Source organism: Eschrichtius robustus, chromosome 6 (genome assembly GCF_028021215.1).
Source record: "Eschrichtius robustus isolate mEscRob2 chromosome 6, mEscRob2.pri, whole genome shotgun sequence".
NCBI lineage: Eukaryota > Metazoa > Chordata > Mammalia > Artiodactyla > Eschrichtiidae > Eschrichtius > Eschrichtius robustus.
The window spans coordinates 37408980-37435149 of NC_090829.1; the positions used below are offsets into that span (position 1 = coordinate 37408980).

The window sequence follows — 26170 nt, forward strand, 5'->3', positions numbered from 1 at the left end:
GTTTTCCAGATTCTTCATGGGCTGATTTCTTGTACTAATATTTATGTGACAATATCCATAGCATAAATAATAAGGATATGTTTCATCAGAAGGAGCTTTGCTCTTCCTGGTCTGTTTTCTGTTATTTGTTTTGCTTTTTAAGGAGAAAAAAATAAGTAGTCTTTTCCCTTCTAAAGAATTTCATGACTCTGAGGAGAAGTTTCTCAAGTTATTCTTTCCTCTCTTTGTCTAGAGGTACCACCTTCAGAAGCAGTATATTTTCTAAGTATTCTGGTATCCTCTAGAACTGCACTGTCTAATATGGTAACTTATGTGTCTACTTAAGTTTCAATTAATTAAAATTAAATAAAATTGAAAATTGAGTTCCTCACTCATGTTCACCACGTTTCAAATGCACAAGAGCCCATACTAACAAGCAAGAGCCTATTTGTGCATTTCTTCCCAGCTCAGCGACCAGTGATATCACCTTCATAGCTTGGAATTGGCCATGGTGAGAGTATTCACACCATGGAAATTAGATGTAAATCTGGCTTTTGTGTGTGTATATGTGTGAGTCCATTGTTAAACATTTACCAGCACACCACTATCAATAGTCACATGTGGCTAGTGGCTACCATATAGGACAGCGCAGAATATTTCTATCATCATAGAAAGTTCTGTTGGGCAGGGCTGCTATAGAAGGTGTAGTATCTAGGGTACCTCCAGTCATCATATTCAAGAAAGAAAAAATATATATCAAAGGAAAACTTAACTGGTATGGTTTGAGTAGACTATAGCTGTGGTGCTCTCCTACATGCATCCCCAAACATCAGGCATTTCTAGATCCCAAAGCCACCCTAAAGTGAGTCCAGACAGGCACTTGATCAAGACTTGAGCTGTCCTTGGTAGCTCAGTTCAGCCACAGAGATTTATGTATTTCCAAGTATGCCCAAGTGATTAATGCAATTCCATTTTAGTTGATAAAAATAAAATTTTAGTCCTAACTTTTAAAATCTTGAAGGCCTATATATGTCATAGGATTTGTTTTCATCAGATCAGAACACCAGTTATTTAGAATAAGCCTCTTAAAACCACAAGAATTCTGTGGATACCTAGAGACTATCACCCACAAACTAATGCAAGATTTATCTTACAGATATCTGACTTAATTGAAGGCGCTACTAAAGATCTAAGGCTGAAAGTGGCTGCTCTTGAAGAAAAACTCCATGAATCCCATATTCAATATACTGAAGAATCTGAGTTAAAGGAGAAAGAAATCGAAAACCTTAAAAATTTGGTTGCAGAATTTGAATCACGCTTGAAGAAGGAAATTGACAGTAATGATTCAGTTTCAGAGGACTTGAGGAAGGAAATGAAACAGAAGTCAGATGAACTGGAAAGAGTAATGCTGGCACAAGCACAACTGATACAGCAATTCAACCAGTCCCAGGAAGAGGTAAGAAGCAGGTGATGGTACCATTGCAATTAGTGAAAGAGTGCATGTTCTTTCAACAAACAAAACAGGAAAGGTAGCTTGGTGTCATGCAAAGAGTCCTGGACTATTAATCAGAGATCTGGGGTCATATCCTGGCTCTGTCCTTAACCAGGCAGGCACTTAACCTCTCTGGACCTGGCTTCCTTTTCTGTAAAATGAATAACACATTTAACTACATAATCTCTAAGGTTTCCTCAGCCAGTTCTACTGTGTTGCAAATGACCATTTAAAACCTCTAAGATTAGAAATCTTTATATATTTATGTCTTATTTGTTGTGACATTAAATCTTTGCCAATGAAACTTTTAGAGTACTTGCTGCTTAAGTTAATATTTTGGACAATATATTTTAAAAACAATTGTTCTTTAGGGTTTTATTTTTCTGTCAATCTAAAGTTATAAGATAATTTACATGTATTGGTCTTCTTTCCTATGTATGCATGATTATTTCAGCAGTGTTTTTATTTAAACCGGAGTAGACTTATTTTGATTTGAAATTTTTTCCTAAGAAAATCTTATTTCTGAATTGCTGAGCAGTTTAGAAATGGTGGATGCTGTGGAATGAATGTTTGTGTGTCCCCCCAAATTCATATGTTGAAACCTAATCCCCAGCGTGATAATATGTGGAGGTGGGTCTGTGGGAGGTGATTATGTCTTGAGAGATGAACTAATTTCCTGAATGGGGTTAGTGCCCTTATGAAAGAAAACTTCCTCACCCCTTCCACCATGTGAAGACACAGCAAGAGGATGGTCATCTTGAAATCAGGAAGCAAGCCCTCACCAGACACCAAATCTGCTGGCACCTTGTTCTTGAACTTCGCAGCCTCCCAAACTGTGAGAAATAATGTTTGTTGTTTGAACCACACAGCCTCTGGCATTTTGTTATAGCAGCCCAAACTTATTAAGACAGTGGGGCAATTTTCCAATAGCCAAGGATTAGAATATTGTCACATTAGAATATTTGATCCCATTTATGACAGTATAGCAAATAAAGGCAAATGGAGGAAGATTCTGAATGTTAGTGATAATTTTTTTTGGTTTTATTGGCATCTTAATAAAAGAATAAAAGGAAAGTGCTAGTAGTAATATTGATTGTTAACAAATATACCATGTTTTCTTCCTGTATTTAAATTATCAACCCAAATTAAAAGTTTATGCTATCATTATAATTATGAAGTGAACCTATTGCAAAGAAATTTTAAGTTAAAATGTAGAATTAACAGAATACTGGATCAAGAATAACGCCTAAAACCCTATAGAGTAGGAATTATTTCCATGTTACAGATGAGGAACTGACTCAAGATATTTGAATAATTTGTAAGGTCACACAACATGGTGGAGCGAAGATTCAAATTTGAACCTCCAAGATTTGACTCTCCAAACTTCATCTCCATGAATCTCTATGCTTCCTCTTTTAGGATACCAGAATTCTAGTTATTCTGCTTCCAAATTTCAAAGTGACCTCAGGCTTGGCACTCAACATCTCCAGGACACACACACACACACACACACACACTCTCTCTCTCTCTCACTTTTAGAATAACAACAAACACACTAGTGCTTACTCCACCAGATGGTTAGGGTGTTACGTGATTGAGTGTCTCCTGTTGGAACACAGCAGCACAGCCTCCCTTGAAAAAGGGAGCTGCTCCACCAGTCCAGGCAGGAGTGGCAAGAGCGAGCACACATGGATTCAGCTCTGCTGGAGAAGGAGAGAGGTGATGCTTCAAATGAGACAGCAGTGTTGAAGTTCAAGAGGAGGAGGGACAGCAGATTAAAGGAGAAAAAACTCCAAGTTACTAGACCAGCAGGTTTTCTAACTCTTAAATCCCCCAAAAAAATGGCAATATGGAAAGTGATGAGTAACTTATAAACTAGGACATGTAGAAAAAGACTGAAGGGTCAAATCCAGTAAATATATAATAGGCAACTATTCAAGTGCCAGGCACTGTGCTAGTCATCAATATGCAATTATGAACAAGACTGGAAACTGCCATTCCCTGCTTTCAAAGAGGAATTTACAGAAAATATTATGTGAGCAATTAAATTGACATCCAGAGGAAAGAATGGCCTAAAAAGAAACTTATCATATAAAAAGCACAGACTAAAAGCTAAAAAATTGGCCATAAGGACTTGCATTAGTTTTCTATTGTTGCATAACAAATTGTCATCAAAATCAGTACTTCAAACAACATTTATTATCTCATAGTTTCTGAGTGTCAGGGATCTGAATGTGGGGCTTAGCTGGATGCCTCTGGCTCAAGGCCTCTCATGAGGTTGGTGTTAGGGTGTCAGGGGCTGCAGTCTCATCTAAAGGCTCAACTGGGGGAGCGTTGGCTTCCAAGCTCACTTGTGTAGTTGTCAGCAGGATTTATTTCCTCATGGCTGTTGGGCTGAGAGCCTCAGTTCAACGCTGGCTGTTGGTCAGAGGTCCCCACTCAGTTCCTTCCAACATGAACCTCTCCAAAGAAGAGCCTACAACGTGGCAGCTAGCTTCCCTCAGAACAAGCGAGTGAGAATGACAGCGTGCAACAGAAGGTGCCCAAGATAGAAGCCACAGTCTTTTTGTAACCTAATCTCAGAAGTGGCATCCCACTGCTTTTGCTGCATTCTATTCATTAGAGATGAAACAACAAGTCCAGCCCACACTCAACACAAAGGGATTGCACAAGGCTGTGAATAGCAGGAGGGCAGGGATAACTGGGAGCCATTTTAGAGGCTGCCAATCTCAGGGCCTCTGGAGGTAATTTTGGCAAGAAAAGCTAGGCTAAAAGTGGAGAGCAAATATCTTTTTCACACAAGAGGAGCTACATTTGGAGTTCTTCCTGCTTGTTTGTTGTAAAAGGAAGCCACTTAGAGATAAAGTTTTATTTTTTTAAATGCAGACTTTTGAAAGATACAAGACACTGAGTTGGTATATAAATGATCGATTGGGGAATAGAAAGAGATCAGTGCAAAAGTAGTTACCTAAGGACATGCCTGAGGGCAGACTTTCCATTAGAAGTTAAATAATTACGACTGAACTGTAAGAGTAAATAATTAAGGCTGCTTTGCTGGTTAAGAATGCTAAAGTCCAGAATATTCTTATAAAAATAGGAAATGAGCTAATAAAAGTGATAGGAGTTATGAGCCAGAAAGAATCAAGGTTGTTAACAGGTAGAGTGAAAAGCACTACATTTTTGTGACCATGCATTCCAGACACTTGAAATTTCTCAGGTTCTGGAGGAAAAAAAGCTTCATTTAAGTGGAGAACAAATTCCCATTAGAAAGAAGATAAATTAATGGTCTAATAAGGAAGCTAATTAAGGGGAGGAAAGCCCTGCTCTCATTCAAGAGGCCAGAGAATAGATAGAACTTTGTTTTTAATTGTATAAAGTTCTCAAGGATAGGAGGAAAGCCATAGCCTCTAAAGGGCAAAATGGACATTCCTGCATGGAGCAGGGATTAGTGGAGAGCTGCCACAGAGACAAGGGTCAAGAAGGTGAGGCAACAAAAGGTGCAGGTCAATAAGAAGAAAGAAAATGGGAAGTAAAACTGTATGGGAAATGTAAATGTGAAAAAGGGGCTCCTGAAATTCTATATAGGGTGAAGACACAGACATAAAAATTGGAACATTAAAAAAAAAAAAAGTAGGAAGTCAGAAAAGAAACATAATATGTTAGAGAACAGGACATTATCATTTAAAGTCAAGTTAAAATAGATCACATGCTTCTTGCTGCCAGTTTTCCTTCCTACTAGCTCTGTATGAGTCCTATCAAGACAGTGTGACCCTGATATTAGGGGCCTTGTGATCCAGAGGAAGAATGTGGTAAATCTGAAAAAACAGTTCATGTACAACTATCAAAGGAAAGCCAGTACAGAGAGTTCAATATTTTTGTTGTCTTAAAATATAGATAAGGAAAAATAAGGGGCAGAAGTTTTAAATTCTACTACTTCCTGCAGCTATTTGATGAAAATGAAAGATTCAAAAATAGGAGGGAGTGCTCTTGGTTAAACATGGAGAATTGAATGCATATGTTTATCTCTGCTTCCATCCCCAAACACCACTAAAAGGAGGGTAAATTAATAAAAAGTGAATAAATCCATAAGGAAAAAAGAACAAGAAAGGAGGTGACACTAGATGAAAAAGACGTTGACTAAATTTTGGAAAATGGAAAGTAAGGTATGGATGAGAGGTAATCAGCAGGCTATGGCTATTGAAACCTAAGGCCTGTGGAGAGTGTGGGAGTATGCGGAATCCTAAAAGGAGCAAACCCGATCACGTGACATGACACTGGAAAGGCTCAGAAATTGAGGACACCAGATATCTCTGAAAGAGGGAGAGAAGAGTGGATCTGAAAACAGGGCTGTTTGAATGATTGTAAAAGGAGCAAATAGATGCTTAGATGCCCTCTCTAACCCCCCAAGTGGCCCCCACCTACCATCCTGGCAGGATACCAAAGGTTTACACTCTAGAAAAACTGAATGCAAGAGGCTTCGGTCTTGAGGATACACAGCAGCAGAATATGAGATAAGGCAAGAGCTGGATTGAAGGTCTGTGTATTATAGGGTGAGACCTCCCAGTCCCTGTAGCCCACTCACTTCCCAAAACAGACAACCAGGCTTATCTATCAACATCCAGGAAATTGGAGGAGCCCTCTGTGGCGAAATGAGCTCGCTCAAAAGAAAAGACCTCTGGATACTGACAACTGGGGTCTTTTAATTAAAAGTTTTTTTTTTTTATTGGAGTGTAGTTGCTTTTCAATGTTATGTTAGTTTCTACTGTACAGCAAAGTGAATCAGCTATACGTATACATATATTCCCTCTTTTTTGGATTTCCTTCCCATTTAGTAGGTCACCACAGAGCACTGAGTAGAGTTCCCTGTGCTATACAGTAGGTTCTCATTAGTTATCCATTTTATACATAGTATCAATAGTGTATATATGTCAATCCCCAGTTCACTCCACCCCCCCATCCCCCTTGGCATCCATACGTTTGTTCTCTACGTCTGTGTCTCTATTTCTGTTTTGCAAATAAGGTCATCTATACCATTTTTCTAGATTCCACATAATATGCATTAATATACAATATTTGTTTTTCTCTTTCTGACGTACTTCACTCTGTATGACAGTCTCTAGGTCCATCCACGTCTCTACAAATGACCCAATTTCATTCCTTTTAATGGCTGAGTAATATTCCATTGTATACATACACCACATCTTCCTTATCCATTCCTCTGTTGATGGACATTTAGGTTGCTTCTATGTCCTGGCTATTGTAAATAGTGCTGCAATGAACACTGGGGTGCATGTGTCTTTTTGAATTATGGTTTTCTCTGGGTATATGCCCAGAAGTGGGATTGCTGGGTCATATGGTAGTTCTATTTTTAGTTTTTAAAGGAACCTCCTTACTCTTCTCCATAGTGGTTGTATCAGTGTACATTCCCACCAACAGTGCAAGAGGGGTCCCTTTTCTCCACACCCTCTCCAGCATTTATTGTTTGTAGATTTTTTGATGATGGCCATTCTGACCGGTGTGAGGTGATACCTCATTGTAGTTTTGATTTGCATTTCTCTAATAATTAGTGATGTTGAGCATCTTTTCATGTGCCTCTTGGCCATCTGTATGTCTTCTTTGGAGAAATTTCTATTTAGGTCTTCCACCCATTTTTTGATTGGGTTGTTTGTTTTTCTGATATTGAGCTGCGTGAGCTGTTTGTATATTCTTAAGTAAAAGTTATATCCATGTCCAATCTACCCACTGAGACATATACCGGTAAATAAGCCCTTATGCAGGCACACAGAGCTTCCAGTAACATTTTGAAGACTCATTTTTAAACCCAAAAAGCCAAGAATCGCCAATCATTTGAGGAGCACCTCTAACATGAAAGGCAGAAGTCAGGATCAAACAAATAAGCAAAAAAAGAACTCATAGGAGACAGATACAAAACAATGTGGGAAGCGAAAGTGAGCTTCAAAAAAGGGCACAGTTAATATCCTTAGAGAGAAAAGAGAAGATATTGTATCCATGAAACATGAACAGAAGGCTATTAAAAAAAAAAAAGAACAGGAATGAGTATTAAAGTACAAGCACTGAAATAAAAAATTTAATATTTGGCTTAGATGATAAAGATGAAGAAGTCACCCAGAAAGTAGAAGGAAAATGCAAAGAGATGGAGAGAAGAAAAGAAAATTAGAAGATCAAGCCAGGATATCTAATACCTCATTAATAGGAGTTCCAGAAAGAGAGAACAGAGAAAATGGAAGGGAGAAAACTATCCAGGAACTAATCCAATAATTTTTCAAAGTACTGAAGGGCATTTCTATATTGAAAGGGTCCACTCAGCATGATGGATGGCAAAGCAAACACACCAAAGCACTTCATCATGAAATGTCATTACCTTAAGGACAAACATAAGTACTTAAAAGCGTTCAGGAAAAAAAGAGGGGTCACTTAAAAAGGATTAGAAATCAAAACGGCATCTTTACAACAGCAGTAGAAACTAGAAGCCAATGGCTTCCAAATTCTGAATGAAAATTTTTTCCAACCTAGGATTCTATATCCTGCTAAATGATCAATTAAACGCAAGTGTCAAGGATATTTTCAGACATTAAAGTTCTCAAAAACGGTACTTCCCTTGCAGCCTTTCTCAGGAAGCTGTTAGAAGATATACGACACCACAAAGAGGGAGTAAACTAAGAAGGGAGAAGACACAGGAATCAGGAAATGAGCGTTCCAGCACAGGAGAGAGGTAGAGGGATTCCCCAGGATGATGGTGGGAAGAAATCCAAGGATGACAGCAGTGCAACAGATTTAGAGAATAACCAGGTTGAGTTCAGCAGAAGAATGGAGGGTTTTTAGAAGTATGTCACTGAGAAAAAAGAGAACTGATAGATTACATGGAGTGCTTAAACATGTTGAGAGGATATTTACACTTCTGTAAGTAGGTTTGGTGAAAAATTAGTTATCAACACCTAGAAAATTAAGCAGATAAGTAACGGGATATTAATAAACTCTAGAAGGAAACTTTGCAAGAAAGAAAATGTAATCATAGTACACTGCATGGCTAAGATGTACATAATATTTATATACTATAATCATATAAGGTGGAATATAGATTTGACTGAAAATTGCTATAGAAATTGGGAAGATTTTCCAATAAAATTGTGATAGAAGCTTCTCCCAAAGGAGCAGAAACATCTCCTAATGGGGGGAAGAGAAACAACTGTTATGAGTTGAAATAGGAAGTTAAATCCTCATCTTTCATTCTATGAAATCAGTAGATAACGACTTCAAAACTGAAAACCATGAGATAGCTGTATAATGATATTATTTAGGACTATGGAGATAAATATCATAAGAAACAGCTTAAAAACCTGAAAATGGTTTTTCCTGGGAGGCAGAACTTGTAAGTGTGAAGGAATACTTTATTTCATTATAATTTTATAGTATTTTAATTCTTAACTATGCTTAATATATTACCTTAATTTTAAAAAATAATTTAAAATAATGGAAAGGAGTAAATTATAAAGAGGACCTGATAGACAGGGCAGCAGAGGAAAGGATAAAGGACAAGGTTATAGAAGAAAAACCAGGAAAGTTATAAGTAAAGCAAATAAACAACAGAATATGAAGCTTAATGAGATATTTTTTAAGATTATGAGAAATTTAAAAATTAAGACAAAGCAGATTCTAGCTTAAATTTCAGTAACAGGTGCCTGACACACTTCTGTTTATTCTTCAAGTCTGAACAAAAGGAGAGCTCCTCCATGAACCCACAGAATCCCAGAGGCAAGCTTGGGTGTACATCTGTGTGCCTAATGCAGCTGTTTTTGTTTTTTTTAATCTTATTTTTTTATTGAAGTAGAGTTGATTTACAATGTGTTAGTTTCTGGTGTACAGCAAAGTGATTCAGTTATTTATATATATACATATATATATATATATACATAATATACATATATATCCTTTTTCATTATAGGTCTAATGCAGTTGTTTATGCACTCATTTAACATGTAAATAGTTGGTTTTTAATAGATGCTAAGAAGAAATATTAATTTGGGTAAAGGCATACTTTCTGAGGGAGAGGTGCTGTATTAGATGGGGTAGTCAGAGGACTCTCTGAGGAGATAATATTCAAGCAGACCTGAAGTGAGGAAAAGAACATTCCAGGCAGAGCAAACAGGAAGTGTAAAGGCCCTGTGGCTAGGAACATCCTGGGAACCTTCAAGAAACCACAAGGAAGTCAGCAAACATTGCTGGAGCTTAGTAAGCAAGGAGGATGTGGTAGAAAGCAAGGTTGGAAGGGCCAGTTCATGTGGAGTCTTTGAAGGCAGTAAAGACTTTAGATTTTTTTCTAAGTGTGATGAAAAGCTACCTGGGAATTTTGAACAAGAGAGTGACATGATCTGACTTATTTTTAGAGAATAACTCTGACTGCTTTGTGGAAAATAGGTTGCGAGGTGGGGGGGGGGGGCAAAAATGAAAGCAGAAAGACCTATTACAAGGTCCTTGAAAAGGTCTAGAAAAGCATTGATGGTCATCGTGGTAAAGGAGGTGACAAGTGGCCAGATTTGGTATATATCTCCTAGATGGAGGCAACAGAAGTTGGAGATGGGTTGGATGATGTGAAAGAGTAGGAAGGGTCAAGGATAACTCCAGAGTTTGGAATCTCAACAACTGAGAGTGAAAGTGCCGTTTACTGAGATGGGAAACACTAGTCAAGGAATACAACTGGGGAGGAATATCAAGGATTTGATTTGGGACATGTTAACCTTAATATGTCTGTTAGATATCCAAATGGAGGTGTTGAATGGGCGGTATGTTCAGGGGAAGACTGACTAGAAATGCTGATTTCGGAGACGTCCATGTGTAGCTGATACTTAAGCCTTGGGGCTGAATGAGATCACCCAGGGCATGAGGTAACAGAGAAGAGGGTTGAGAACGCTCCAACTCTGAGAGGCTGGGAGGAGGAGGAGACTCGGCAATGGTGACAGAGAGGGAATAGCTAGTGAGGCAGGAGGAAAACTGGAGGAGACTAGCAAGGACTCTAGGAAAGAAAGTGTCTAAGGAACGGAGCATGCAACTTAGGCTCACAATCTCCTGTACAAGAACTTTGATTTCAGATAGGTTTTGGAATTCAATTTTGAATTTTAGAAAGTTAGCAAAATGCATATGCCCCTGGAGATCTAGGGTAGCCTCTTCCATGCAGTGACATTAATATTTCTGCAGTGAAACACAGGAATGGCCCCACTGAGTGAAATAACAAGATTATCAGTCCAGTCAGATTTTATTACCAAATGTTACAAGTTAGACACATTTTTCTTTACTGAGCTTTTTGGATGTCAGAATTGTGGCTAACGCATTGTAGATGTGTATTTGCTTTCTTTCTTTACAACAGCTGTTTTTGTTGTTTCTGTTGGTTCACCTGACCATCTCTTGGCATCTTGGATCTGTTTGTGTTTAAAAAACAAAAAAGGAGAGTATATATGTTTCTCTATAGGATCACATACATAGAGAAATGACAGGAAAAAGTGAAGGAAGAATCTTCCCCAAACTATTTACAGTGGTTACCACCGGGGGGATAAGAAGAGATGGGCAGAGGTTTCACTTCTTATAGCTTTTTAAAATTGGGGGGATTATGGATGACTTTTAAATTTTTTGGTGTTCTGAATATTTTACAAATGTAAAGCCTATTTTAAAAAAAGAAAACCTATTTCCTTAGGAAAGTTTACTAATACATCTAGTAAGGATGGGTCTAATTAAAATTTAGGAATACATACATTTGAAAACATAAATAGCTTTTCTGCAAGAGGGATTTGCCTAGTTTTAAGATATGCATTTACTGTATTTCTATATTTATTTGATATAGAGAATATGCTACACATTTCTCTGGTAACTCTGTTTATGAGAAACCAAAGTTAGTAAATTAAAAAATGAGTAGCTCTCAATTTGGGCCTGAATAAAGAGAACATCTGAGTCTTTTCCAAAGAGTAAAGGGGTAAATGGGAGGTTCTCTAACTTCTGGCTCCACAGGGAACAGGAGAGGACGGGGTGTAGGTGCGGAGGGGCTATTCCTAGGGTTGGTTGGCAGGGGTAGGGGGCTCAGATTGAGGATCTCCAGTCGTGGAGAGGCAGATCCAGGCAAGACTGTCTTTCACATATTGGAGAGTCAGCCCTGATGCAGAGTATAGATGACAGAAATTTGACAGAATGAAAAAAAAATGCGGAGAAATTGTTTTTTTGTTGTAGTTAATTAATACTAATTAATTCTCAATTAAAGTTGGCTTACTGACTTAGAAAGTGAATTCTGAACACTGTGTCTTCATGGGCTCTTCCTCTCCATCCTGAAAATCCGCTCTTGAAGCCTATCAGTCCAAGGGAGTATTGCCCTCTGTTTCTACTTCTGGTTTGAAGTCTGCCATAGTTATTTCACAGTGTCCATTATGTTTGCAAGCATAGAAATACAGTTTTAAGAACAACCTGCCTGACATCCGTTTTGCTTCTTTCCTGGAAATGTATTCAGATTCTCCTTCATGCCTTTCCAAAGGGCCATTTCCACTGTTTTTCAGCAGTGTTTGGGGCCGATCAGATTAGTTGAACAGAAGCCTTAAATGGAAGTTTGGGCATGTCCTTTGCTAACTCCTACTCATCTTTCTGGTTTCCACACCTTTTCCACAGTCTCCTTTCGCCTCAGCTCCCCACCCAGTTGGCCAGCCTAGGATAGATCTAGTTTGGGTTGGTGGAAACTGTAATCTGATCAACGCCTGACTGGTTCAGACCTAACTGGGTATAATAAAGCATGAACAAAGACACCCATCTGTGCTTCTTTTTCACTGAGGACTTGCTTTCCTGGTGTGTTCCCCCCAAATTATGCCAAATACAGCTGATTGCCATCACAAATGGAATTCTCACCTTCAGAATGATCAAGTTACCCAGCAAAGCCTTCTCTTGCTTCTTCCATGTTTTTGGAATTGAAAGCAATCCAGCTGTCTCTAAGGGTAAAAATGAAAACAAACATAAAAATAAACCACTCTTACACTGCAAAAAGTGGGGGAAATTGGCCATTTTTTAATATTAGAAATTTCAAACAGATGGTGAGCTAATTTATATTTTCATTTCGAAATTTACTTTCCCAGTGGGAGTGCAATTAAGCCATGTTTTAAGTCCATTCAAAGTGGCCTTCATCTGAAAATGTTGTAGACATATCTATAGATAATGCTCTCAACCAATTGGCAGAGGCTAAGGACCCAGGAATGCTAGCTCCCCCTCTCCTAGACCGCCCTAACCAAGGGCCACTCGGGATAGGGACCTCCTCCATGAAAACTGGGCTCCTATCCTCCCTGCCTCCCATCCTGCCCCACTCAGGGCTACTTTCTACTGAGCTGACAAAGCGATCTTCCTTTATTGCAGATTTGACAATGCCAGCCCCCTGCTTGAAATAAACCTTTCAATGACTCCATATGGCCCTCAGAATTAAGTTAAAACTCTAATGTTTGCAGGTTGTCAAAGTCGTCCTTGATCTCATCCTGCTTACTCCTCCCTGCCTGGTTTCTCCTGGTCTCTCCTCCCATTCTGCACTCTGCCCTTGAGTCACACTAAGCCATGTGTTGTCCCGAGACGTGACTCTCCCTCTCTCACTGCCAGGAATTTGTACTCACTGCCCCTCTTCACCTGACTCATGCCTCCCTTTCCATTTTGACTTACAGTCTAGTTGCAATCCAGTGATAACACTATTTTACCATGCTAAAATATGGCCAAGATACTTTTACCTAAAACATTTAGAATGCTATAGCTTCACTGATTATACTCATGTTTGCCCATGATTTTCAGTCTTACTGAACATATTCCATCTTAGACATTTTCCTATGTTGTTCAGTGAAAACACCTATTAAAATTCTGCAGCAACACAACCTTACAAAAAGATCAACAACCCCAAAAGACAAACATTTTGCCTAAATTGCTGAAAGCAATCTAACCATGAGTGAATGATTCTTTTCCACATATGATGGAATTTTCCACTAATGTGTCTCCCTGACTCTGGCCACATCCACGTGTGCTCTTGTCATGCCTTGTCACACACACTCCACCTCTGAAATAGCAGTCCCCTAAACTGGATGTGTTCCATTTCCATTTGTTTATTCCATGATTGAATAAATTCTAACATCTGAACTACATGTTGTACAAAACTGAGTTATAATCCAAATTTTAAAGGAGGAATTAATGGTGGCAGAGGATATACAGATATTGTGAGACTCATCTGAGATTTCATAGTGTTTATGACAAAGATAAAAATAGAAGTCCTATCTTTGGATCCTGTTCTCAGTTTAGAGGTTCTCCTGGTTTGGGGAATAATAGAAGAAAGAGAATTTGTCCTTTGTTCTGGAAACTAATAGCCTTGAAGAAGGATGAATTCCAGAGCAGTGGGCCCCAGACCAAGATGGTCAGCAGCCCTTCCAAAATTCAATATGGAGCTGACAGGTAGAGTGGGTGCTCCCACTGTACTTGTTATGGGGACATCTTTGGGTTCGCTCCACCTTTTCATTTCCTCCTTCAGTGTAGTGTCACTTGCCCGAAATAGCTTTTAAATGACTTGCTTTATGGATGTTTTCCATAGAGCACTACTCCTTTCCTTTGAGACTTGAATTTAATTAGTTAATTATTTATTTATTTATTTATTTTTGGCTGCATTGGGTCCTCGTTGCTGCATGCGGGCTTTCTCTAGTTGCGGTGAGCAGGGGCTACTCTTTGTTGCGGTGCGCGTGCTTCTCCTTGCGGTGGCTTCTCTTGTCGCGGAGCACGGGGTCTAGGCACGCAGGCTCAGTAGTTGCGGCACACGGGCTTAGTTGCTCCGTGACATATGGGATCTTCCTGGACTAGGGCTCAAACCCGTGTCCCCTGCATTGGCAGGCGGATTCTTAACCACTGAGCCACCAGGGAAGTCCCTGAATTTAATTTTAGTAAATGGATTGAATTTTATTTTTCTTTTAATGAGAGCCGTTGTCATTACATCATCCATCATTTTATCCTTCCATATTTGTGTACCTTTTATTCATGTCACCCATTTATTGACCGCACTGTTAACTTCTATAATTTTTTTCTTTTATATATTCACATAACGTTAACTCTTTCCCATGGCTTTCTTAATCAGGAGAGTTTTTATACTAACTTATTTAAAGCCCTGTAAATCTAATCACTTCAATACATTTTGCCTGCTTACTCTACTAGTAGACAGGGAACAAAATGCATTGATGCTTTTTCCTTTTAAAAGAAAGTTTAGTTTAAGTTTAGAAAAGTTGGGCAAAACCAGATGTGATGTCTTACTGTTTTTTATTGCTTCAATGTTCTGGAACAAAATGGCTCCTGCATGCTTGATATAATTAATTAGGCAATTAATTTAGGAATAGGCAGCTTGGAGCCAGGCTCTGGAGGCAGGCAGGGGCCCCACCATTTCAAAGCTGGGTTACTCTCAGCAAGTTACATACCAGTGTGATCTTCAGTGTCTTTCTTTGTCAAATATAATTGTTGGGAGCAAGAAATGAGATGACACCTAACAAGGCACTTTATTAACCTCTTCTCTAGCCCTCCCTCTCCTGCCTTTTTAACAAGTATTTCAGGAAGAGTTAATGAGAACCAGCTGATACAGCCACAAACACCATCCTTGGTCTCCTGTTCCTCCAAAATAATAAGAATAAGAATAACTGGAAGCAAGTAATTAATCCCCATGATTTGAAAACAGATGTGACTATGTGGCTCATATATGTCTGTTACTAATATATGTAAATGATGAGGCTTTGTTTGACCCAGACATGCCACTGATTTTATAGAATATTAGTGTACAACTGTTAATCTGAAATTGCTCCATGCTCTGCAATTTGAATTACCAAATTTGGAATCGGATGGAGCTCTGACCGTAATCACAAGAAACTCAAATACAGGAAGATGCTACTTTCCCTGATGTTTTGTTATGTAGTTCCACTGACAGCAGATTAGTCAGTAAGCCCTTAGGAGGATGCCTTCCGCTGAGCCTCAGACTTGGGAATGCCTTGGCTGTTTTTACAAACAAGCTAACCTGATGGAAAGTCATTTTCAGCTGAAGAATCCTATAGCACGATCACTTGAATTGTGTTTACTTATTTGGATACCATTCTGAAGTGTTTACTTTTCAATCTCTTTTTTGACATCCTGCAGACATGAATGTCAGGACATTAGGGAAATCCAAGACCTAATTCTTACCACGGGGCTTGAAGTAATTTTGATGAATTCCATAGATGAAAGATGGCTATCATTCTTCAACTAGAAATGTAGAGTCTCATCATTTGAAGAAGTTGTAATGATCTCTAGTCTAGTCACACGCTTGAAGCTTAAATTTGCTCCCAAACCTCCCAGTCAAGTGAGATTCAACCCGTCAGAGTATCCTTGGACAGCTCTGGCTATTAAAAAACTCTTCCTTCTCTTAACCCTCATAGCTTCCACCCTTGGCTCCAACCAATGCTGGGGACATAAAAAGCAGCTCTGCTCAAACTTATGATGCTGCAAACTTCTTGAGGGCAGGAACTGTATCCACTACAGCTTCTAGTAACTTGATACATGATTGCTGAGTGGAGTTCAAAGCAGATTTTGTTCTTTATTTCAATATATATCTTACAAAAGAGCAGATCATTAGTATATTTAAGTTCTACTGAGAAAGCATCACATAAAATTACTGATTTTATTATCTAAATGCTAGAGCTGATATATTTTATTCTTTCAATTTTATAATTCGAGCAATTTTTATCTGTCATGTACTGCAGTTTCCCTTCATTATAAAATAACATACTTGGGACTTCCCTGGTGGCGCAGTGGTAAGAATCCGCCTGCCAATGCAGGAGACACGGGTTCGAGCCCTGACCTGGGAAGATCCTACATGCCGCAGAGCAACTAAGGCCGTGTGCCACAACTACTGAGCCTGTGCTCTAGAGCCCGCGAGCCACAACTACTGAGCCCGCGTGCTGCAACTACTGAAGCCTGTGCGCCTAGAGCCCATGCTCCACAAGCCCCCGCTTGCCACAACTAGAGAAAGCCCGCGCACAGCAACGAAGACCCAACGCAGCCAAAAAATTAATAAATAAATAAATGTATTTAAAATAAATAAATAAATAAAATAACATACTTAATTGCACTATAGGTATTAACTACAGACGTCACATGTGCAGGACAGACTGTCTCAGGCACAGAGGAGTTGAAACCCCACTGAAGTAGGCATTGGACGTTCTGGGTTCTAGTACCAACTCCACCACTATCATCTGAGTGACCCTGACTCTTGGTTCCTCTTCTGCAAACTGTGAGGGTTGAACCTAATGTTCTCTTAAAGTTCTTTCCAGCTTCACAGGTCATTTGCATTTTTGACTTATTTGTCCCTGTCAAAGAACATAGACCTCTGATTTCCAGTTCAGTTCTCAATTTACATTGCCAGTAACTATCCGTATGTACACTGTTTAAAGCTAGGGCTGCTTTTTCTTTCCTTTTTCTCATTGCAGAACACTTTTCTTCAGGAAACAGTGCGTAGAGAGTGTGAAGAACGCTTTGAACTGACGGAGGCTTTGAGTCAAGCCAGAGAACAGCTCCTGGAGCTCAGGAAGCGCGGCGGACGGTTACCCCTGTCACCATGCTCCCTCAGCCAGGGCAGCCTAACCTCCTCTGTTGCAGCTAGCAGCAGTCAGGGAGAGAGGCGGCTCGCAAGACTGAACTCCGAAAAGAGAATCAAAATCCCCGGCCTGCACGGAGTGTCGAAACCCACCACTTCCCCAGCCTCAACTCAGCCCAGCGGGGTCAGCAGCTCAGGTTTGCCCACATTCCCCCAGCCACACCCTCCCCGGGGGGGTCGACCGTCTTCAGTCAGTGAGACCCGGCAGAGACTGGCTGTCATTCTGCAGAGGAGACTGAGTCAGCAGTGATGGAGCCAAAGTCAGGAGCAGCTCCACACAGCATGCCTGTCTTTCCCAGAGTCCAGAAACTCACTGTACGAGGATGAAGAAGATCAAGTTATCACCACAGCTTAAGAATGCATACTTACAGATATTTTTAACAAGACAGTTGGAAAAGCTAACCAATTGTGAAACCACATTTTCCTAGAGGCCTTTGAAACTGCAGCAGATAATGAAGTTGTTGGTATTCCAGAGGGCCAATTTCTATATTTATGTATTGTGTGTTTCGATGTGTTCTATGAATATGCCCTTTTAGAGATCATAGGTAAAATTTTTCACCCATAGCATCTTTTCTACTTTTTTTGCAACATTACAAGCAGATCTACTTCCACAAAATAATAATAATAATAATAGATTTTATTGGTTTTGTTGGTGTTTGTTCATTTGTATGTTGAACTGAATAGGTTAAATAGATGTAATTAGTATTCCAAATAGAAAATGAAAGGACTTAATCCTTAATTTGATAATTTTCAAAATGCTTATTCAAATATTCACAAAGTTCATCATAAAAGTTCCTCTTTTTCACCTCACAATCTAATTGGTTAATCTAATTTCTTTTTAAGTGTGGTCAGAAGTAATGATAGGTAATCTTCAGGAAGGCAGTCTGGGGACCCTCTAGAAAAAGGGACAGAAACTCCAATTCAAGAAAAAGGTGGTTTATTTCTCAAACTATAGAGATTATTTTTGATAACAAGGAGCCTGGCCATGAAAATATTACTTGGTAGAGATTTTCTGCATTGAATGCTTTTTGGTATTCCAGGTCAGATTTTGGTTTTAACTAGTATTCTGGAGCCATTGTGTAGAGAACTAATTCAAGACAGTTTAGTAGATGCATGTAGTGCTAATTTGGGATTCAAATTGTATTACCCCTGAAAATGGGCATCTTGTTAACATGTTTTCTATTTTCAGAGTGAAAAATTAAAACCAGAAACCAGACCAGCTATTTTACGTAATCGTAAAGCTTCAGGCTCCTCCCGTTTCTTAAAACACAACTCTTTACCTTACTCTAGTATTTATTTATCATTTTATCCATCTAATAATAGTGTATTTTTCTTCCATGACTGATTTTACTCAAATCCTTCATCTGACTGCATCATAGATATCCAGGCTTCTTACTCCCAGATTAGAATGATACTAACACATGTGAAATATGGCACATAAAACTCTCTGCTATTTGGCCACCATATAGATGAGAGAATCCAAAGGTACTTGGAATCCCTCCCATGTGCAAAAAAAGTAAAGTTACTAAGCAAAATCAAGTTTATATCCAATCTTTCAAAGGATTGATCTAATCTAGGGTGTTTTAACCTCAAAAAATTCCACATTAGCTCCACGAACTTCCCTGACTAGTTTAAGTGAGCACATCGTGTCTAAAGTCTTAACAATGCTTGCTTTTGTTTTACAGAGATTGGAGTACTATAATGCGTTTGACAAGAGAACATAACGTCATCTAATGGTGGTGCTGGAGTGGATCTTAGAGGCCAACCCCAACAATCTCTCTCTTTTTTTTTTTTTGCCAGTTAGTCGTGTGTTATTGACGCCTGGATGCTCAGGCCTTGATCCCGCACTTCCACGGTGGGTGTGGCTCCTTCCGCAGCTGCCTCTTGGCCTTCAGGTTCCCTTCGGGCTTGTTCAGCCGGCGTCACATGGCACAGATCCAGGGGTTTATACTTCTTGCCCTTATATAGTTTCCTGAGGTTCTCCTTCCGAGTCTGGTTGATGACGGTGAGAACACGGGCGATGGATTTGCTAACACCTCGGACCTTGGAGAGTTTAGAAGCCGCTCCTCTTGTCACTTTAGCGACGCCCTGCTGAGACAGCGCCACCTTCAGGTCCTCCAGTTGTTTCAGCAGCTCCTCCTTCTTGCCTCCAAGGTCTCGGGGCTTAATCTTGGCCATGGCTGTACAAGCGGCCTCAGCCGGCTTCTTAGAGGGAAAGAGCAACAGTCTCTTTACAAATAAAGAACAGATGCTCAAAGAATTCTAACTTGCCTAAGGTGGGACAGCTAGTTAGTGACTGAGCTAGAACCACTATTACCTGAACCCAACCTTTCCACCTCACTTTTCTGCTTACCAGAGAGTCCCAAACCTCCATCATGACTTTTGTCAGAAGCATCTACACTGTGGTTACCTAATATTTTCTTTAAATGCACTCAATTTTTAAACTTAAATTTATATAAAAAGGAAGCTTGACCCAAGGAGGAATAACTATAAAGTAATGAGTTTAATATACTTTAAGATAAATATGTATCTATTAAAATACAAAATGTTGTTAATATACCCCCTAAAATTATCTTGTATAATGCCAGCAGTACTCGTGCCACACTCTGGAGACTACTCCACCAGACCTCAGTGTTTTTGATCTGGTGTTTGCATGTTCAGATTACAAATACTCATGACATAAGGTGGATGGCAAAAGCTAGTGGAAACTCTAGTAAAAGCACAGGAGAATATTTTGGGCAACAGTCTTTGTTATCATTATTATACATGCTTTTCCACAATCTTGCAATTTCAGTTCTCTCTTCAGGAACCATGGGGATACATTTTTTCTAAATTATGAACATATTTAAATTTGTAAAGAACGTCACCCATAAGCTTTTCTAAAGTGATATAGAGACCATCCATGCAAAACCTGGTTTCTCAGTTTGTTGTTACACTCTTACTTTACAATGAGTAATTTGGTAAATAGTCACTCTGAGAATAGAATCATGATCTGCAGTCAGGCTGTATTATATTCTACACGTATGTCAGAGAGGTAATTCCATGGATAAACATAGAGACAATATTTACATTTATTTCAACCTAGACCATCTGAAGCAGTCTAGGTTGTGTGCTTATATCTTTTGAAGAAAGACACTTAGAAAAGAGAATAGCATTAGAGTATGTAACCTGAGGGTTAAGAACACATTCAAACTTTCCTTGATTTTTGCACTGATTAACTCCTGTCATGAAAGAGTATCAGGAATGTTAAGAAACCAGTGAATATTATGGCAAAATAGGGCTCTCAAATGCATATAATGGATATTAAGTCTAATAGTTTTAATTTCCCTATAGACATACATTTTCCATGACTTCAATGGAAGAATTTATAGGTGTCAAAAGAAAAGAATATCATAGAAAATATTCCTTAGGAAATTATAATACTATTTGTTTCTTAAACTTAGATTGGTAGACAAAGATGGGGGAATTTTTCTATAGTTAACATAGATTTCTCAAGCAGTATTTTTTAAAAGTTTATTGAATTAAATGACTATAGTTAGTCAGAACTACTTAAAAGTTATATTTTCTGGCAATAGAATCGACTAGAAGAGAAATTAATATTGAAAATTATGTTAGCTAAGATCTTTTAATGTTCTATTAGTCTAAAAGTTTTTGTAATATTACAGATTAGTTATAGCTAATTTCTTTTTGATTATGCAACAAGTTTTCTCAAGCTTTATCTTTTAAAGTTCTTATGATTATTATAATATTGCACTTATAGATCAACCTAGTATCCTAAAAGGGTTAATTCTCTGTAGCTGAAAATTCCGAACCATCATGTTGACTCTTACTGAGCACAGGAAATCAATTTGGTGTGTGTCCAAAGTTCACAAATCCCATAATAATTATGGATTTTTTTACTTTCATGTTTTAAGAAAATAATTAATGTATACTGTAGCTTGCGCAGGGCACCTTTAATGATCCCAAACCATGATAGACAATAATGGAAGCATTCCTAAGGCAGTGTCTGTGGTATCTTAAGGAAGAAATGCTACTTTTTCTTTTGAAAATATTAACCCTGTGTAATAATAAATTGTAAAGCCAGTGTAATTGTGTTGTATCTTTAGAATGTGAAATATAAATTATATCATCTTTGTATATTCTGAATTAACAGATAAAAAATTTTAACAATAGTTGAATCTGAAACACACATATCCTATGGCAATATTTACCATGATCCAGAAAATTGAAAGTTTTCTCTCTGCTCTAGCATTTATATAGTATAATGCTTTATATCCATTAAGTGAGTAAAAAATGTACTAAAAATCCCTTACCCTCATATATATATATATATATATATATATATATATATATATATATATTTATATATATATATTTATATGAATACTAGGTCACAGAGGTTAAGTAATTTGCCCAAAATAAACACTAGATAAGACTAATGAATAATTTTAAGCTTCTGAGCATCTTGACCCATAGATTAATACTTAGGCTATATTATATATTCACTCATTTCTTCAACAGATATGGAGAATTGAAAAAGCACTGTAAAAGTTACAACGATAATTAAGATGTACTACAGATGCCCAAGAATTGTATAATAGAGGGCAGTGAGGAAGTGTATGCAGAGATTATAATATAGGGCAGCAGGTGTTGGGAAAAGAATCAAAAACAAGGTGTTATATGAGTTCAACTTTTTGATGGAAGAATCAGGGACCACTTTAAGCAAGAATTGGAATTTACAATAGGTCTTGAAGAAGGGAGGAGGGTTTTATAGAAGAAGGTATACCAGGTAGAGGACATGTATAAACAGAGTCATAGATATGTAGAAAATACTTGGTGAAGGGAAGTAGTGGGAACCTGAAAAAGGTAGGTTGACCCCAGAGCTTGGAGGTGTTGAATAAGAGCCCGTAGCAGGATTTTGACTGAGAAGTGGCATGCACTTTGTTGAAATTTGGGAACATAGCTCTGGCAGGGGTATTGGAATAATTATAGAGTGAAAAGGCTGGAGGTGGAACACCAATCGGTAGATTTGTAAAGTAGTCCAAACAAGAGTTAATGAAGTTCTGAATAAAGATGCTGATAATGGGAATAAACAGGAAGCAGCTGACTCAAATTCTATTCAGAGAAGGGAAAGAATTTGTTCCCTGTTAAATGCACTTTGAAACCATTACCAGCCATTGCCACTTAGCAGGGGTGCAGTGTATGAAATTGGTTCCAATTAAAGGATTACCCTTTATTTAAGAATATTACAGCTTCTCTGAAAATGTGAAATAATAGGAACTACTTTTTCATTTGGGCAACAGATAAATAACCCACAGATTCAGTATTCATAAGAATTCTCCTTAAAGCAAACTACAAATCTGAATAGTGTTCTAAGAATTATGAGAGAAGAATGTGGAAATTGACATTAAAAATAGCTATCATCTTGGCTCAAAGAATGCAAAGCACAACTCAGTGGTGAGCTTTGGGAGTGTTACAATGCAATAAACTTCTTTCCGATTTTTGCTAACCATTTATGAGGGAAAATACAGAAGATAGCAGCCAAAATAAAAATAAGGATTATCTTAAAGTCCTTAAATTTCATAGTTCTGAAGGGACCTGACACATCATCTGGTCCAGACCTGTAATTTTACAGAAGGAGATAATAGGTCCCTTAAATGTTGAATAATTTTCCATTCTTATAGTTGCTTAACAGCTGACTTGACAAGAGAGCCTGGGCCTCCAACTCTTGGCCACACATCTCATTTCTACACTGGAAGAACAGTATCAGTGCTCTAAATTTTTGCTACTCAAAGTGCCTCAGCAGGATCAGTGTCTCCTGGGAGCTTGTTAGAAATGCAGAATATCAGGCCTCACACCCAAACCTGCTGCATGAAATCAGATTTTAATGAGGCCCTCAGGTGGTTCGTATACATGTTAAAGTATGAGAATCACTGCTCACAGTGGTGCCATTGCCCCTGGCATATTCCACCTCTAAGAGCTGTGCGTTAGTGTTAGATGGAAATTGCCTCGCCATACTCGGTTCCCTATGCCTAATCTGAGACCACCGCCACCCACATCGTGTGGACCCATTCAACATCTCAGCTTCCAGTGCACTCAATTCTACTTCTTTGCCTATTGACTGTGAATCTGTAACTCTCCAGGAAAACTAGTGAATTAAAAGAAATCAATATTCAGCCAATATTCATAAATAGCTTATATCATCACCCAAATTTCTGAGCCTGAAAAGAACTAGAGATTTGTTATTTAAAAAAAAAAAAAATCCAATAGAAATACTTTCATTTTGACCATTGGCAAGTCATTGAATAACCTTACATTTTAATCTCATAATGATATATATTTGGATATCTGATTCCCAAAAGAAAATTTGACAATGCTGGTTGTCTTTTGAGGCCTGTGAAACATAGAATACTTAGATAAGTTGTTAGAATTATGAAGGAAATATTAGAGTATCATTATTCTCCCTGAAAGTAGTTCCCAATCACTTAAATATAAAACAGTAACTTGCAGTATTACACTTAGATCAGTTTATTTTAAAGGTAGAACTGAATGAGAATTTGATTCAGATTCTCAATTTCAAAATCTGTATTTAACACAGTAAGGCACTATGCTCACTTGTCTGTGAGCATTAAGTCAGCTCATCTCATTATACCACAGGGTGGCCATATTCTCTAATCTTTTTGAATTCAGAAAATAGTGAAAGGGATTGAATTCATTTGCCATTATAAAGTTTTGAATACTTTTTATTAACATACTGCTGTTATTTAACTTGTATGGTTATTTGTTATTACTATTAATTCTCATAAATAATAATAATTCAAACCCAAGAATTAGACAGACATATAATTTAGAATATTGAAGCACTTTGAAGTAGAGGCTTTCATATGACTTAGCATTGGAAATATATTTGTTTTCTGAAAAATACGAACATCTGGCTTTGCATTGGGCACCAAGGAAAGATACATCCACCTTTCTCCCAAGTGAGCTTGATGTGGTCTAACACATTAATCTAAAGAGACACCTTCTGCCTTCTGCCTTCTTAAAGTGAGTGGGTTCTACAGTTGTAATTTCCTATCTGGAACCTTAAATTTCTAGGGAATAAAAGTTACTGTCAAGATTCAAGTGACTACTTCTTTCGTTTAAAGCGGAATTTCTTAAAACCCAGGGCAGCCAGGTTTCCATTTTCTATTACTAGACTTTTTAAATGGTTGAGGTTTAAGCTGGGATCTCATGGGATCTCAAAGTTAGAATCTTTTTATTCTTCCAAGGGGCACATGGTACTCAGTATAGAACAGAGGTTAGTGAGAAGAGGTGAAGTTAGGGAGAAAAGAATCCACTACCTTATTTAATAGCAGTGATTAGGTAAGGACTTAATACACATGTTCCCTCCAGAATTGTTTGTCAATATTTTTGCCAATGTACCCTGAAAAAAAAATTTTTTTAAATATGTACCTCTTGCACATTTTTAGGTTGACATCTAAAACATTTCATCATAAATTTAAATAGTTGCAAAGGATATTGTAATGATAACCAGTATATTATAAATATGGACATTTAAAACTAAAACTGTTACTTTAATATATTTTTATAATTGTAAACCTTGTATTGCTCTCCTATCATATTAAATTACTACAAAAGCATGTACATAACTTTACAAAGTTCTTCTGGATTGATCTGTTACTACAGTTATTAATATACTACTATTAAAAATATCATAAATATATTATAATTTTTGACAAATAAGTATAAAAGTTGTTTTGCTGACAATGCATTTCTTGATACCATGAATCAATATCTAATGTTTCTCTTTACATTTAATGAAAAAGAAGTTAGATGCAGTCAAAAATAATTGATCTGTACATAGGATCTTATTTACTTTTTATTAGTAGGATGTAGAAAATAGTAAACATTTTATGATGAAATAAGGTGAGGATTTTACTGTATTATAATAAACATTTGAAACAGTATCTGGTAAAAAATTGTTTTAACTACTTCATAGAATAAGTGCCAAGTGGAAAGATGTCATAGAAAGTTTATCTAGTATATCTACAAAATTTTGATAGTCTAAGAAAACGTTCTAATTACATTTAAAATAATTAGTGACACTAACCTATACTGCTTTGCTATTTAAAGTTTCTTTTCTTTCCAGATAAGGAAGTGTCCTGGGGACAAATATCAAGAAGACCTGAGAGGCTTCCCTGGTGGTGCAGTGGTTAAGAATCTGCCTGCCAGTGCAGGGAATATGGGTTTGAGCCCTGGCCCGGGAAGATCCCACATGCCGCGGAGCAACTAAGCCCGTGTGCCACAACTACTGAGCCTGCGCTCTAGAGCCCTCGAGCCACAACTACTGAGCCCACATGCCTAAAGACCGTGCTCCGCAGCAAGAGAAGCCACCACAATGAGAAGCACACGCACTGCAACGAAGAGTAGCCCCCACTTGCCTCAACTAGAGAAAGCCCGCGCATAGCAACGAAGACCCAACACAGCCAACACAGCCATAAATAAATAAAAATTATTTATTTATTTATTTATTTATTTATTTATTTATTTATTTATTTTAAAAAGAAGACCTGAAAAGAGCTGCTTATATTTAAATGCACTGCAGGAAGGGGAATTTTTAACAGTCAGCCTTTCTTACTAGTGTTATTTTCGCCTTGCTTTCATGAGACTGTCCTCCAAATGCATACTTTGACAAAGCCAAGGCCTAAAAAAAAGAGACCCATCAGTCCAAAATTGTCTAATTCCCATGGCTACAGTCTACTTGTATGTGAACTCAGAAAATCCTAGCATGGACTAAGATATCGTTTCTAGCATGACACTTTATTTCAACAGGAATATTTATAAGTTAGGGAAATCCAGGAAGCTCTATGAACTTAAGATCATCAACCCCTTCAAGTACCCCTGGGGTACACATACTCCATGTTAAAGGCCCCTGTTCTAACTTAGCAAGTCAAGTCAACCAGAATCTTGTTTGCATTGAAGCATTAGACCTTCTGGGCATAACTTAGTAGGGTACCTCAGGTCAGAGGGTT

The 26170-nt window shown here is 38.0% G+C and overlaps 1 protein-coding gene and 1 pseudogene across 1 annotated transcript in view; one reads left to right on the forward strand and one right to left on the reverse strand.

Moving 5' to 3' along the window:
- LEKR1 (leucine, glutamate and lysine rich 1) overlaps positions 1-17744 on the forward strand; it is a 262025-nt gene extending 244281 nt beyond the window's left edge. The window contains exons 15-16 of the mRNA XM_068546148.1: positions 1136-1435; positions 16972-17744. Of these exons, the coding sequence (XP_068402249.1) occupies positions 1136-1435; positions 16972-17388 (717 nt within the window). The 3' untranslated portion in view covers positions 17389-17744. The remainder of the gene's footprint in view (positions 1-1135; positions 1436-16971) is intronic.
- A 1223-nt stretch (positions 17745-18967) lies between these two features.
- Positions 18968-19316, reverse strand: LOC137766232 (large ribosomal subunit protein uL29-like; annotated as a pseudogene).
- Between the last annotated feature and the right edge of the window lie 6854 nt (positions 19317-26170).